The 12,656-nt window shown below is 39.9% G+C and overlaps 1 protein-coding gene across 4 annotated transcripts; it reads left to right on the top strand.

Annotated features, from left to right (window-relative positions):
* Nucleotides 2,884-7,755, top strand: LOC109230996 (CRIB domain-containing protein RIC10-like). Of its 4 annotated transcripts, none has more exons than XM_019396514.1 (5): nucleotides 2,884-3,296; nucleotides 3,651-3,738; nucleotides 3,829-3,926; nucleotides 4,418-4,502; nucleotides 7,389-7,755. In XM_019396514.1, the coding sequence occupies exons 2-5, from the start codon at nucleotides 3,681-3,683 to the stop codon at nucleotides 7,499-7,501; spliced, it is 354 nt and encodes a 117-aa protein (XP_019252059.1). In that variant the 5' UTR covers nucleotides 2,884-3,296; nucleotides 3,651-3,680; the 3' UTR covers nucleotides 7,502-7,755. The 4 variants fall into 4 exon arrangements, with proteins under 4 accessions (XP_019252059.1, XP_019252057.1, XP_019252056.1 ...); XM_019396512.1 differs by lacking the exon at nucleotides 7,389-7,755 and adding an exon at nucleotides 5,991-6,482 and having other exon boundaries at nucleotides 2,888-3,296; nucleotides 3,673-3,738; XM_019396511.1 differs by lacking the exon at nucleotides 7,389-7,755 and adding an exon at nucleotides 5,991-6,482 and having other exon boundaries at nucleotides 2,888-3,296.

The raw sequence follows: 12,656 nt of genomic DNA, 5'->3' as shown, positions 1-12,656 counted from the left end.
GTATTAGTCGTTGTTTCCGTTCTTTTCCGCAATTGTTTGGCTTACCTAGTCTTAGAGACTAGGTGTCGTCACGACATCCTATGGAGGGAAATTGGGTCATGACACTCTTTGATTTTGGAGTTCAAGGCTTCCTCTAGGTCAGTCACTTTTTCAGCAGTGGCAACCTCGCACTCGGTTGCAGCAAGAATGACGTCATGGACTTCAGCCCGTTTGGCCTTGGCTTCATCAAATCTAACCCTCAGTAAGCCAATTTCTTGGCTAAGGGTTACCACCTCTTGTTCACTTTGCTGCAAACGAGCCTCCAATACAACAGCTTCAGCAGCCTTGGCTTCCAATTCCGAGAGGCGAGCGGTACTTTGCTCCTGCTCTGCCAAAAGCTAATCCCGAGCGGAAGTGAGTTCTTCCTTATCACGAATCAACCGTTGAAGGCCCTCGAAACCAAGAAAATTTGCCAATAAAACAAGAAGATGAAACTCAGAATACATTCATATAAAAATATAAGAAATAACAAAGGAAGAAAGGAGCGTATCGCTGCGGCATTGTGCATAGCATTATTAAACAGGCACTCTCCCGTGAGTGCCCTAACCTTTTCCCAATCTTTCTCTGAAGCCAAAGGCTTCAGATTAGCAAGCTCTACCGGCCGGGAAAGCAGGTTGCACCTGGTAGAGACCGAAAAGGTAACATTCCTCGTCCGATGAGGATCTTCAGAAGGAGCAGCATAATTTTTCCCCAGATTCCCATGAACTGGGGACTGGGGAGGAGGAATATCTCCTCTGTCATCAGGTGCGGTCGGTGGAGATGTTGTAGCAATTGCTGGTGGTAAAGTGGATGAAGATGGAAATGATATAGCAGTTGCTGGTCCTAATGAAGATGGGGATGAAGCTGATGGAGTTGAAGGGTGCGAAGCAGTTGGACCAAATGCAATGCTAGTAAATTGATGCTCGCCAACCAAAGACGCCAGGGACTCGGTAATCAGCCCCGCAAAACCGGGCACAGCAGTTGGTGCCTGATAACATGAGTTGGCATTTTCTACCAAATCAAACTCCCTCCATTTCGCCGAGACGTCATCCTCGGTTGGAATAGTTAACTCAACAGACTAAGCATTATGTTGAGTTGATGATGAACGCCGCCTTCTATGTAGAGAAGCCCCATCATCACTGGCTTCTCCATCATCGTCGACCACCACGGTGTCTATGACCGGCCCCGGAGGAGGGCTAGTGATTTCCAGAGACGACTCAAGGGCAATAGTCATCGCCCTCTTATTCTTTTTCCTGGCCACAGAAGAACGCCTTCTTTTTGGTTGCTTGTTCTCCGGCCGGGGACTCCATAATAAAATACATGTGCCCAAAGCAGGTCTGGAGACACCTGCTTGAGTAAGCGCCTCCTAAAACAGCCTTGCTGCATCAGTAGGATTAGCCAAAACATCCTCATCGGGGAGAGCAACAGAGCCCGCGGGTAGACCTAATTTAATGAACAAGTCAGAAGGGTTCAACCAAGCTTCACATAAAAAATAGATACTAGGTAAGTTCAAATTACCATGAGTTTTGGCTTTCCACCCATATTTAAGCCAGTACTTTCCACAAACGAGTTTCGGGCGTCGTAACATCCAAGATCTTCTGGACCCACCGGTCCAAGCCTTCCACCACCGGAGGGACCCATCGAGTTGCTGAAACATGTAACGGGATGAAAAGTCAATACGGCCACAAAGGAATATTTAGTAAAGGGAAATATTGATTGATAAATCTTACGAGTGCGATTCCAAGCGAACAAAAAGGATGAAGCCATTGTCGGAATGATTCTATTGGTGGCAACTGCAACGAACCGCTTCATTCACCCACGGTCGTTATCATCATCCATGCTGGTCAACAGAGCATGGTGGCCACGTTTGCAGAGTTTTATCATTCCCCTACGGAAAATCTTGGGAGGGTAGAGATTCATCATATGAGCTAAGGTTAGCTCTTCTCCAGTCTCCTGGCACAAGCGTCGAAGGCAGGCAACCGTCCTCCACATAGAAGGACTTACTTGTGCCAAACATATTTGGTAGCAGAGGCAAAACTCCGCAATCACTGAGTCTAGCTCTCCACTCAAAGAAAATGCACCCAAAGTAAAGGGATATGTGTAAAAATATGTAAAACCCTCATTGGGAAGGGTCACTCGCTCCGATAGATCAGGAGCAATAATATCTAACCCATGGCAGCGGCAATCTTCCTTCACAGTAGGAATACTGGAAGGACCAATGGAAGGATACCTACTAACAGCCCATGTACGAGGGTTAGCAGTAGGGAGTTTTTCTTTGAAGTCTTTTGTGGTGTTAAGACTTCTAGGGATGATGGAACCCACCGTTGGAGGAGCCGAGTCTTCAGCTTTGTTCTTGCTCTTTGAAGAACCAGCGCATTTTGAAGAAGAAGGAAAAGGGTTTTTGTTTGAGTAGAATCAGAGAAAAGATGGAGAACAAAGATGCAAGTCAGAAGCTCGAGAAATTATGAAGTGCATAGGAGAAAGATGATGCGTATAAGTAAAATTTTGGCGGCTATATTAATGGCCATGATTACCTCGATAATCGGCAAAAGTTGTGCTGAATTGTGGGATGACGCGTGTTCGAGGCATAAATGCGGAGAGACGTGCATTTAATCAACCGTCAGAAGGCTTCAGAGGGAGTTAAAACATGATGGCTTGATTAAAGAATTTGTTTATTGATGAATATAAGCACTATGCAATACCTATAATACGTGACAATATCTAAAAAATGACTTATAGAGGTTAGAGTGTCAAAAATGTCAAATTGGGAAAAACTATACTATAGAAAATTTTATGGAGAGGAATATTTTTAATACATTAATTCTGTATTTAAATATACCCAGTCTTGGGTGCATTATTAGTATCTTCCAACCTTTCTTTTTTGGGATCTTTTCGTGGTTGGCCACCTCTCTATTTCTCATCCTTTCTCTTTTCCTTTCTTTTTCTAATTTGTTCTTCCCCTCCTTTATCCCTTTCTTCCTCTTCTGAATATCTATACAAAACTATCTTCATCCTCCATTCAAACAAAAAAGAAGAAGAAAGAATAACATTTTCGTTTAATTTCTCATATTCCACTCTCACATTTTGTTTTCCATTTTGGATGGATTAATTAGCTTGCCTTTACCTTTAACTGGCTTATTTGCATGAATGCTTATTGCATTTATATATTAAAATTATTTGGAGGAAGATAATGGAAAATGCAGCGGCAAAAGAAGGAGAATTAGCTTTCCTTTTTCTTGTCCCATCTTCGTGTATGGTATCAGTATTGCTCTAATAAGGTATTATAATTTCCATTTTATCTTCTTTTTTTTCCTTTTTCTTTTTCTTTTCTACTTTTTACCCAATTAACTCCACTCCATCTCCTCCAAATAAGGAAATAAAGAAAAGAGAAAAAAACCATGGAAGGTTAGGAATTTAGCGGCGGATTCAGAATTTAATTTTTACGTTAATTTTTTAAGATGGACAAATTATTCGGAGACCACCATGGTTAGATTCTGAATTCTGTATATATATATGTCATGAAAATGTATAATTTTGTAATTTGTTCAATGTGTTTGCCTTTTGGTTAGGCTAGGGAATTATTTCTTGACATTTTTGTGGTGCTTACCTCTTTGCTATGTTCATTTCACAAGTTTTTGACTTGGGCTATTATAGTCTCTTCCATGGGAAACAAGATGAAGGGGATCTTCAAAGGATTCAAATATATATCTAATATATTTGGTAAATGCCTAATTTTCCATTATCTAGGATTAAATATATTTTTTTAAGTGTGTTTTTTAGGCTGATAGTAAAATGGTTTTGTGATTACAGCAACAAAGGAGAGGGAGTTGGAGATTGGATGTCCAACTGATGTTAAACACGTGGCACATATTGGTTGGGATGGCCCCTCTGGCAATGCACCAAGTTGGGTATGTTCTCTGCTTCTGCACCATGTTTATTTGGTCCACAAATTTTTATTTGCACATCTGCAATTTCATCATTTTTTGTAAGAAAGGTTTTCCGTGCATAACTATTTGATTGTCCGTATTTTTCGAGGGAATTGACGGTTGTCTCCTTATATAATTTAGGATAATTTTCAATAAATAATTTATTTTTACAATTGAGCTAGATCCGATGTACATTTTTAAGCGCGATATCAGAATCAGATATGTTCCTATTCTTTGTTTCCCCAATGTTGGGACTCCATGCTATATCGTCCTCCCTCTAGATGTTCGGCCTTGGACGTTCAAGGTGTGTATGTTAGATTGTTCCACCTTGGATGAGGGAATGAACTGTTATTTTCTATATGAATTAGGGCAAATTTTACCTCAGAAGTTACCTTTTTAGGGTTGAGATAAGTTGAATGTCCATTTTATTAAAACTAACATTTTATTGTTTGGTTTTGGTTGTGCAAATGTAGATGAATCAATTCAAGAAAGGGCCTGATTTTGCAGCAGCTTCTATTGGTCATTCTGGTTCTGCCCTTTCTCCATGGACATCTCAAGGTAACCATCCGATCTAATTGAATACTTGTGTCAGAAATTCAACGAATCGGTTTGCCATTTTCATAAAGGATATAATTGATAATTCAAAATTGCACATTTTCCCTTTCTTACAATGGATCCGGCGAAAAAAGGGTTGCTAAATTTATGCCGTCTGTTGTTTCATATGTGACAATGCTTCTAAGAAACATTTTTTTTTTCTGTTTTGTGCCTCCGTGAGACACAAAATTCCATGCAACAAACCAACACTTAATTATCACAATATTATGCGTTTGTACCAAATCAATGAATTTAATGCATATGTCTTGCATATAAACTTGTACAGTTATACATACTTTAATTTGTACTTTTAAGGTAAATTTCTTGATTTAGTGTATATATCGATTGTTTGCGAGTAAATTTATTGTTAGGATAGGGAAAGAAGGAAAAAGTACGAACAGAGTATTTGATCTATCGCTTTTGATCATGTGCTATCCTAATCAGACAGTGGCAAATAGGCTTTCTTCACGGGTTGAGATGTGGAATGAAAATTGATAAGCTTGTCCTATTTTTTGTTGGATTATAAGGACAAAATTATTATATTTGAAAGAATGGGAAGGCTTTTATTTTTATTCTTCTTTTTCTGTAAGATTCTTTGCCTTAAGATAGGGAAATTTTTTTGGCTCATCCTTCACGAGATGTCTAACTAGGCCCTAGCAAGGGACAGTTTTTCTGGTCTATTTGTCTAAACAAATTGTTGGTTGGTAGGCAATATTTTTAGGCAAATATTACTTATAGCCCCCGATCGAAATTATTTATATTCGCTAGCCACAAAAATATGTAAAATTTGTATATAACATATACATATATACAAAAAATATACATTTTTCGGCCATTATTTTAAGCGCGACTAGATAGTGTCATTTTGTCAATATTATTTTTAGCAAAGATTGTTAATTATATTTCAGCCCGAATTATCTAAGTCAAGAGCAATATTATTAACCTATAATATGAGCTCTTATCATGATTAAGCTTTTGTAATAAGTTCATTTTGTCGTGGAAGTAGTCACTAATACTTGTATTTAGGTTAGACTGTTTGCATCACACCCTTTGGGTGTGGCCCTTCCCCGGATCGAACGTGAGCTGCCATGTGCATCGGGCTACCCTTTTTGAAGCTAAGCTAATCAAATTTCAAATATAATATGTTTGGAAAGCTATATTTATGGGGAAAAGACAAGAAAGTGACAAGTTCTACTAGATCAAAGTATATTTTTGGAGATAAACACCAAAGAAGTTTCTTTAGTTAGGAAAAGAAAAAGAAACAACTAACAGGGCATATTCTTTCTGTACAACAAACTAAAGCATGTTGAAGCAGGTTATCTGCCTTATTTTCTAAGTTACTAATTCGACTTACAATGGACAATTACGTGTAATTATTCTTTTAGGTGACCTAATATCCGTATATAGAAGTTAAAATCATTTAGTCTTGTTTGTTATTTATATGTTTGAAAGGAGTTGGAGAGACAAATAGAGGGCATTCAACATCTGAGATTTACAAGGACAGTCCACCTAATAAGAAGGTTCATGTTCATACTAAGAAGCAGAAGAGGAGGAAATCCAAGGGAACTTCCTCTCCAAATTCTAGTTCATCTTCTTCGTCGAAATCTTCAAGAGCAGCAAAATCCAGGGCTAAATTTGTTGAAGGAACTGTAAAACCAGCAAATATAGAAGTCGCATAATATTATCGTGCATTTTTTCCAAAAATTCTTGACACTGTCTGTCAAGTTTCTTGAAAATCGTCGCGTTGATGAGAATGGGAATGAGGAAATGGAAAATCACATAAATCCCAGAAGAGATACAATGTAAACAATGTAAATTTGAGCAACAAATACAGAAGAAAATGAGAAACAGGAGGGGCTAGAGAAGTGAAACAAAATGTAGAATGTAACTTCTAAATGGAGAGGCATGCTTTTGGAAAATAAATTATAATTCTTCTCTTCTTTATATTGATCTTTCTTTCTATTTTTCTTTTGCATTGGGATTAAGATGAGAAAGGATCTTGTAAAGAGTAGAATCATTAATTAGTTGTGCTGATTATATTGAGCTATTTTTAATTAGTTTTTGATTTGAATGAAAGGAATTATAAAACGAGATAACAATATACTTTAACACCAAACACAATCTTTAGTCTTGTAATTTCTGATAAATTCTTCTCATAGTTCTCTGTCATCCAAATTAAAAGAAGGAGCTATTCAAGAAGTGAGATTAAATTTAAATGAATATTGACTCTAGGAAGACAAGGGAATTCCAAAAGTAACACACAGCGTGACAATAATAGGGAGCTTTACCCAAATAGTAGGCTGCATTCATTCTTTATTTTTCCTATTCGATATACAAAAATTATATACTGATTACATATGGTAATATACATATTTTACATGAATTATATATTTATTATACATCCATTACTTATTTTTAATTTAAGTGGTTGAGTGAACGGTTATTTTGATTAGTTCTTTTTACTGGGTCGTCGTCGCCGTCGTTGTTGTTGTTGTATTGTGATTGTTGTTTTTATTGTTGATTGGTGGGATATGCTTCAAAGGTCTAATAACCTATTTGTCCAAACTTCTCTAAGGCCAAAAGTGCTTCTTCTTCTTTTCTTTTTTTTCCAAAATAGTGTTATTCCATAAAAAAAAAAGACATGAAAAGGTGCTATTGAGTATAAGCAGAAGCTTTTTTTGATAAGCTAAAAGAGAAGCTTCTCCCTAAAAATACAAAATAGGGTGCAACAATGCTTTTAAATACATTTCGACGCACTTTTTAAAAGTTTGATCAAATACTAATTGTTGGTTGTATACGGTTAAAATCGGTCCCACCTGATTTTACTGATTTATCGTGACCGGTGTGAAGGATCGAAGATTGATCTCATAATAGATCAGACCGAGGCACGAGGACAAGGTACCGAGTTCGAAGATTCGAGGCACTTGTCAAGATTGAGACCGGTAATGATTGAGGCTGAATGAGACAGACATCGAGCAAGATCGAAGGTAGCATAATAACAGAAAGGTAAGATACCCGTGACTGGTCGAAGATCATGGCGGAAATCTCGGAACGGATCAAATCAAGGACGGCTAATTAGCTAATCATGGATTTCCTTCTGTAATTAGAGTAATACCATAATTAGAATTCCTTTACTATATAAAGAGGAATTCCAAACATTTGTAAGGCACTTGGATTCACACATATCAAAGCAATATAACACTTTCTCTTTAGCTCATATTCTTGTTCATCAGCTTGCTTATTTCTTAATTGTTTTGGTTCCGACCAGTTCGAGGGCACTCTAGCTTGAGGGCTGAATTACGTTTCAACACTGATTTTTTTATCTTATTGTTAATTTCCATCACTAATCTTTATATTTATCAATTGGTATTAGGTGAAATCACGTGTCCTTAAAACCACATTATAAGTATAATTGTTATCCAATTTAAAGGGTAAACAGTTTGGCACCCACCGTGGAGCTAAGGATAATAGTGATTACCTGGTATTAATTCTCATAAGACACACTACTTTACGCTTGTTCTTGTGAGTGTTTTTTATTTCAGGATCAACATGTCTAACTCGCAAGCAGTACCCACTCACGCCGACAACGGCCTCGGTTTCCATAGAGAAAACGACAATGTAGCCGCCCCAAGGATTAAAGTGCCTCAGGCTAGCCTCGATGGAGTACCAATTGCAGGTCTCGTCGATGTCAATTCGCATGTCGCCCTAAATGAAAATATGGGCGTTGATCCTGAAGGTATCATACGCAGGGAAGTTCGATCAGGTGGTTGAGGTACACAGGGCGGAAAAGACGGTGGAGTCAGCCTCCAATTGATATTTGAAATGCTACAGGCTTAGCAAGCCACTATAACACAACTACTGAATCAGCATCGAGCACCAAGTGGGATCGAACCAGAAGTTGTTCTAGCGCCGAACCTATACCGGAGAGATCGAACGCCAATGACTCGGGGACTGACCCTGCCATTTTGAAAATGCTCGATGAGCTCACTAAACGGATTGAATTAGGAGAAAAGAAAATCGAGGGAAATGATAAAAAGGTAGAAACATACAACTCCCGGGTTGACCAAATATCGGGGGCACCACCGATTCTGAAGGGTTTGGAATCGAAGAAAATCACGCAGAAGCCTTTCCCTCCAAGCGGCTCCTAAGCCCATCCCAAAGAAATTCTACATGCCAAAAATTCCCAAATACAATGGGACCACTGACCTTAATGAGCATGTTACTTCTTATACATGCGTAATAAATGGGAATGATTTAGAAGACGATGAGATTGAATCCCTTCTATTGAAAAAGTTTTGGAGAAACTTTATCGAAAGGGGCGATGATATGGTACCACAATTTTCCGCCCAATTCCATTGATTCCTTCGCCATGCTTACAGATTCCTTCGTAAAGGCACATGCCGGAGCAATAAAGGTTGTGACTAGGAAGTCAGACTTCTTCAAAGTGAGACAAAAGGACAACGAAACGCTAAGGGAATTCATATCTCATTTCTAGATGGAACGCATGGACCTACCCCCGGTAACAGATGATTGGCTGTTCAAGCTTTTACTCAAGGTTTGAACGACAACTAAAGCAGAATTTAATTGAATATCCAGCTGTGACCTGGGACGATGTACATAATCGATACCAGTCGAAGATCAGGGTTGAGGATGATCAATTGGGAACCCCTTCCGGTTCCGTTTACCCAAATAGGCCCGTCGGCAGAATTCAAAGGGACATTGATAGAGAACCCCGATCGAACAGAGATCGCTACCAACCATACAACGCGGATCATAGAAACACCAGCCCAGGACGTAATGCCGTTCGAAATGATCGAAGGAACGATCGATGACTGAGCTCTCGAGGGCTCATGAATAAAAGTGGCTTCGATAAACATGTCCAGCCCATAGAAGCACCGCGACTATCAAAATACAACTTCAACATCGATGCGCCGGGTATTGTATTAGCAATTGGACGGATCAAGGATACTAGATGGCCCAGACCCTTACAGACCAATCTAGCTCGAAGGAACCCTAATCAAGTATGCAAATACCATGGTACCCATGGTCATAGAACCGGAGACTGCAGACAGTTGAGGGAGGAGGTAGCTCGTCTATTCAACGAGGGTCACCTTCAAGAATTCTTGTGTGATCGAGCCAAGAACCACTTCAAAAATAGAGATTCAAACAGACAGAATGAGCAGGAAGAGCCACAACATATGATTCACATGATCGTTGGAGGAGTCGATATTCCTCAAGGACATGTATTTAAACGCACCACGGTGACAATCACAAGGGAAAGGCAAAATCGGGACTACGTACCAGAAGAAACTTTGTCTTTCAACGACGAGGATGCAGAAGGATCGAACAACCTCACGACGACGCATTGGTAATATCTATAATTATGAATTAAATTCAAGCTAAACGTGTGTTGATTGATCCAGGTAGCTCGGCAAACATTATTCGATCAAGGGTCGTAGAGCAACTCGGCCTCCAAGATCAAATCGTGCCCGTAGCTCGAGTACTTAACGGCTTCAACATGGCAAGTGAAACCACCAAAGGGAAAATCTTTTTGCTAGTAAATATGGCCGGGACTATCCAAGAAACAAAGTTCCATGTGATCGAAGGTGACATGAGGTACAACGCGCTGCTCAAAAGGCCTTGGATTCTTAACATGAGGGCAGTGCCCTCGACGCTTCATCATGTCCTAAAATTCCCAACACCCGAAGGAATCAAAACGGTGTACGGTGAACAACCTGGTGCCAAAGAAATGTTTGCAATCAATGAAGTAGTAACGGTATCGGCACTTTCATCAACAAAGGGATTGGAATCAAAGGGAAAGAAAGAAGTCAAATAGCAACCACAGTCACCGGCCTCGACCTGATCGGAGGAGCAGGAAACTTTCGAGGATGATGATTATATGATACCTCAAACCTTCATATTTCCTGGTGATTCTGATGCAACGAAGTCAACGGTCAAAGAGCTGGAACAAATCATACTAATCGAGCATCTGCCCGATCGAAAGGTATACTTGGGCATGGAGTTAATCCCCAAGCTCAAGAAAAACTCGTTCAATTCCTTTTAGATAACATGGATTGTTTTTCTTGGTCCCACCTAGATATGACAGGTATCCCACCGGAGATCACTACGCATCGACTGAGCTTGGACCTGAAGTTTCGCCTGATAAAACAAAGAGAATGCCCCAGTCCGAGGTCAAACATGCATTCACTAAGGACGAGGTAACGAAACTTCTCAATATAGCATCCATTCGGGAGGTAAAATATCCCGAATGGTTAGCAAACGTAGTTGTAGTCACTAAAAAGGGAAATAAACTTAGAATGTGCGTAGACTATAAGGATTTAAACAAGGCATGGCCTAAAGATTCTTTTCCTTTGCCGAATATCAATGGAATGATCGATGCCACGGCCGGACACGAGATCCTTAGCTTTCTCGATGCCTACACCGGGTACAATCAAACGCAAATGAACCCGACGGATTAGGAAAAGACTTCACTCATCACTAAATACGGCACCTATTGTTATAACGTAATGCCATTTGGACTGAAAAATGTTGGCGGTACTTATCAACGCCTAGTAAATCGAATGTTTGAAGAACAAATAGGTAAATCAATGGAGGTTTATATTAACGATATATTAGTTAAGTCCCTGCGAGCAGAGGACCATTTAAATCATTTGCAGGAGACCTTCGACATACTAAGAAAGTACAACATGAAGCTCAACCCGGAGAAATGTACATTCGGAGTCAGTTCGCGCAAGTTCCTCGGCTTTATGGTATCAAATGGGGGATCGAGATCAACCCCGATAAATTCAAGGTAATAGAAGACATCAGGGTCGTTGATAATGTCAAGGTTGTACAAAGGTTAACATGGCACATAGCCTCCTTAGGTCGATTTATTTGAAGTCCTCAGAGAGGAGCCACAGTCTCTTTTCACTGCTCAAGAGGAAGAGCAATTTTGCATGGACCCCAGAATGTCAACAAGCCTTGGAGGAACTGAAGCGATACCTTCGAGCCCGCCATTACTTCACTCCCTGAAAGCGGACGAGCGACTTTACTTATATTTAGCGGTCTTGGAGATAGCGGTAAGTGGGGTCTTAGTTCGAGAAGATCAAGGTACGTAATTCCCTATTTATTATGTTAGTTGAACTCTAGGAGAGGCCAAAACCCGATACCCACACTTAGAAAAATTAGCGGTCGCACTGATTTACGCATCTAGGAAATTAAAATTGTACTTTTAGGGTCACCCAATTTGTGTTGTAACCACCTATCCCCTTCGCAACATTTTGCACAAGCCAAGGATCTCGGGTCGATTGGCAAATGGGCCGTCGAGATCAGTGGGTACGATATCGAGTATCAACCCCGAACGGCCATCAAGTCTCAAATCTTGGCAGACTTCGTGGCCGATTTCACGGCAGCCCTCGTACCAGAGCTCGAAAAGGAACTATTATCAAAGTTGGGTACATCATCGGGGGTGTGGACCCTCTTCACATACGAACGCTTCAAACGTGAAGGGGTCCAAGCTAGGCATCATTTTGAAGCCGCCCACAGGTAATACAACTAGACAGTCTATCAAAACTTCAAAATTAACTAACAATGAGGCTACGATGAGGCCATGATTGCAGGTATCGAGCTATCTAAGAGCTTGAGAGTAGAGGTCATCGAGGCCAAGTGTTACTCCCAACTTATGGTAATCAAGTCAACAAAACTTTCGAGGTTCGAGAAGATCAAATGTAGAGGTACTTTGTAACGACCCGACCAGTCGTTTTGAGCTTTTGCATTTCGCTCGCCAATTCTCGGGCATGACTAGCCCCGTGAGATGTATTATGACTTATGTAAATCGCCGGTTTTGGTTTATAGGGTAATCGGAACGAATTTGGAAGAACAGTTCTCAGTTGAAGCTTAAAAATTTGAAAGGTTTGACCAAGTTTTGACTTGTTAGTATATGATCTCGGATTGGAATTTTTATGATTTGGTAAGCTCCGTTATGTGATTTTGGACTTAGAGCGTGGTCGAAATGTAATTTGGAGATCCGTGGAAGGTTAGGCTTGAATTGGCGAAACTGAAATTTTGGCCTTTTCTGGTTGATAGGTGAGATTTTGATATAGGGGTCGGAATGGAATT

The sequence above is a fragment of the Nicotiana attenuata genome, chromosome 8 (genome assembly GCF_001879085.1).
Source record: "Nicotiana attenuata strain UT chromosome 8, NIATTr2, whole genome shotgun sequence".
NCBI classification, from domain to species: domain Eukaryota; kingdom Viridiplantae; phylum Streptophyta; class Magnoliopsida; order Solanales; family Solanaceae; genus Nicotiana; species Nicotiana attenuata.
The sequence above is the reverse complement of the archived record's forward strand: the minus strand, read 5'-3'. Positions and strand labels throughout refer to the sequence as shown.